The sequence below is a fragment of the Phytophthora parasitica genome (genome assembly GCF_000247585.1).
Source record: "Phytophthora parasitica INRA-310 unplaced genomic scaffold supercont2.28, whole genome shotgun sequence".
Classification (NCBI taxonomy): Eukaryota; Oomycota; class Peronosporomycetes; order Peronosporales; family Peronosporaceae; genus Phytophthora; species Phytophthora nicotianae.
Window position 1 is genome coordinate 46896 of NW_008649014.1, and position 2169 is coordinate 49064.

General features: G+C 49.9%; 2 protein-coding genes across 2 annotated transcripts in view; both read left to right on the plus strand.

Moving 5' to 3' along the window:
• The window catches only part of PPTG_23000 (hypothetical protein), a gene marked incomplete at both ends in the record, with an annotated part of 6314 nt that extends 5269 nt beyond the window's left edge, over positions 1-1045 (plus strand). Inside the window, 2 exons of the mRNA XM_008907839.1 lie at positions 10-342; positions 503-1045. Of these exons, the coding sequence (XP_008906087.1) occupies positions 10-342; positions 503-1045 (876 nt within the window). The remainder of the gene's footprint in view (positions 1-9; positions 343-502) is intronic.
• Positions 1046-1112: 67 nt separating this feature from the next.
• PPTG_12146 (hypothetical protein) lies at positions 1113-2098 on the plus strand (the record flags this gene model as incomplete). Its single annotated transcript, XM_008907840.1, has 2 exons — positions 1113-1971; positions 2025-2098. The coding sequence occupies 2 exons, from the start codon at positions 1113-1115 to the stop codon at positions 2096-2098; spliced, it is 933 nt and encodes a 310-aa protein (XP_008906088.1).
• Between the last annotated feature and the right edge of the window lie 71 nt (positions 2099-2169).

Sequence of the window (2169 nt, forward strand, 5' to 3'; positions counted from 1 at the left end):
AAGTTGAAGGAGGTTATCAACAGCAGTATGAGCTTGGCTCAATGTGTGGAAGCCCTCGTTGCAGCTGACAGATGTGCGGAGAAAGAATACGAGTACAAGTTGTCGCGCATTGGTCGATTCGTCAACTCGAACTACGACGAGGAGATGGGGAATGTGCTTAGGTTCACCACTCACTTCGTTCCGGAGAAAATTGAACCCCAATACGCCGCTGCATTGTCAAAAGCTGCAACATACTCGTACGAGGCTCACAAGAACAATTCGGATGAGGTACTTGTGCTCGGAACCTTTTCGTGCAATGTACCAACACAAACGACTGGCGTTGCGACTGTGAATTTTCGAAAAGTATGCGCTTGCCATGCCGTCATGCCATCGCGTACAGGCGCCACATTCAGTTCGCAGGACCAATGATCCCATGGAGTTGTATTGACGAAACGTGAGATTAATGTATAAGTTGGTACAGGATATATCCAGGATTTTAACAGGATTATGTGTGTTCGTATAGATGGACAAGTCCTGTCACCAAGCTCAAGGTGGTGCGGCAGCTGCAGTACGAAACTTTCAAAGTGATATACGTGAAAACCAACGAAAGAAACGAAGGACCCAAGCGGATCGCTATAAAGAAGCTGTTCGAGCGACGCATTTGATAGCGTCGGAACTCGCTGATCTGTCGGACGACCAGGACTTTGAGGACATGCTTCAGTATGTATTGGAGCAGTGGAGACACGTGAGGCAGAAGATGAAGCTGCCTCTTCAAAGCACAGAACTCAAGCGCGAGAGTGAAGAAGTGTCAGAAGATTCGGCTGAGAGCCAAACACTGAACATCGAGAAGAAAGATACGCGAGAAGTAGGTTTAAGGGTTCACATCAATCCAAAAGCGAGGAAGGTGGGGCGTCCGCAGAAACACCGAAAGACAACTGCTGCAAGTGAGCGAGCCGACCGTAAATGGTACAAGGCTGCCGAGTCTGGACGTGCTTTAGCCGGAGCGGATACTCTAGAAGACTCTTCTATCTTTGTCGCGCGATCAGCCTGGACTTCAAGAAACTGAACGGCGTTTGTCTGGAGTGCTGACAAAGTATCATCAGGCCACCGACAAGAAGCCCTTGTTTAGAAAAATGCGAAATCCTGTACTAGTCCTGGATCCGTTCTACATCCTACCATCCAAGCTTCTTGATCACTGTATGAAGGTTCTTCCAGTGGGAAACACATTGCATCAAGCAGTGTGCGTCGATACTGGATCTTCGGGTGATGCTGGCCCCACCGCGGTAATGGAGATTATCCAAATTAAAGACGTGGGGTCTTTTTCGCGTCCGCAGATCCAGTTAATGGAGAATATCGACTGTTTAAAGGCGATCGTGCAGCAAGGAACCAACACGCACAAATGGATCCTCGAGGAAGGCCTCTCTGCGCTCCCTGCGCAGTACCACTACTTGGCAAAGCAAGTTGCAGACGAAGTTATGAATACCTACCCATACAAGAACATCAATGGGCTGAGTGGCTCAAATGAGTTGGTATATTCAATGTTGTACCGAGCCGTACCACCGGCGTGGCTATCGGACGCGTGCATCCGCGGACTCGCTATCAGACTCGTCGCCGATAACCCCTCGGCCCGCTTTGCTGGATTTCAGACTGTCACTACCAGAACCTCACGTGCGCGAGCTGTTGGAGAATCGCTGGTCTCAAGTGACGTTCTCGCCCGACTCATACATCAAATAGCAGAAGTGGGTGTGGAAACCGCATTGCTGGCACTTAACTTCCACAACGCACACTGGTGTTGCATCGTTGTAAAGGTTACAGACAAGCGAATCTTCTACTACGATCCTTTAAATCAGAAGCCGTACATGCGGGCTGCGAAGGAAGTGGCTACGTACCTAAAGCACAATGGTCTCGCAGAGTACGACGTGGTCTCGCAGAACAATCCGGTGCAGTTCGACCAGATGAGTTGTGGCGTTTTCGTGTGCTGGATGTTTATGCGTAAGGTCGTTCACGGCTTGACGCACGACATGAACGACAACTGCCTTGCTCAGCGCAGATTCGAGCTCTTCTACTATATCTTGACCGGACACTTGATAGCGCCGATCAAAAATACCCCAGCGACTAGTGACGTTGAGATGCAGCAGGCACCTCTAGAAGACAGGGATCCGACCCCAACACAAGATGAATTGGGCGGAG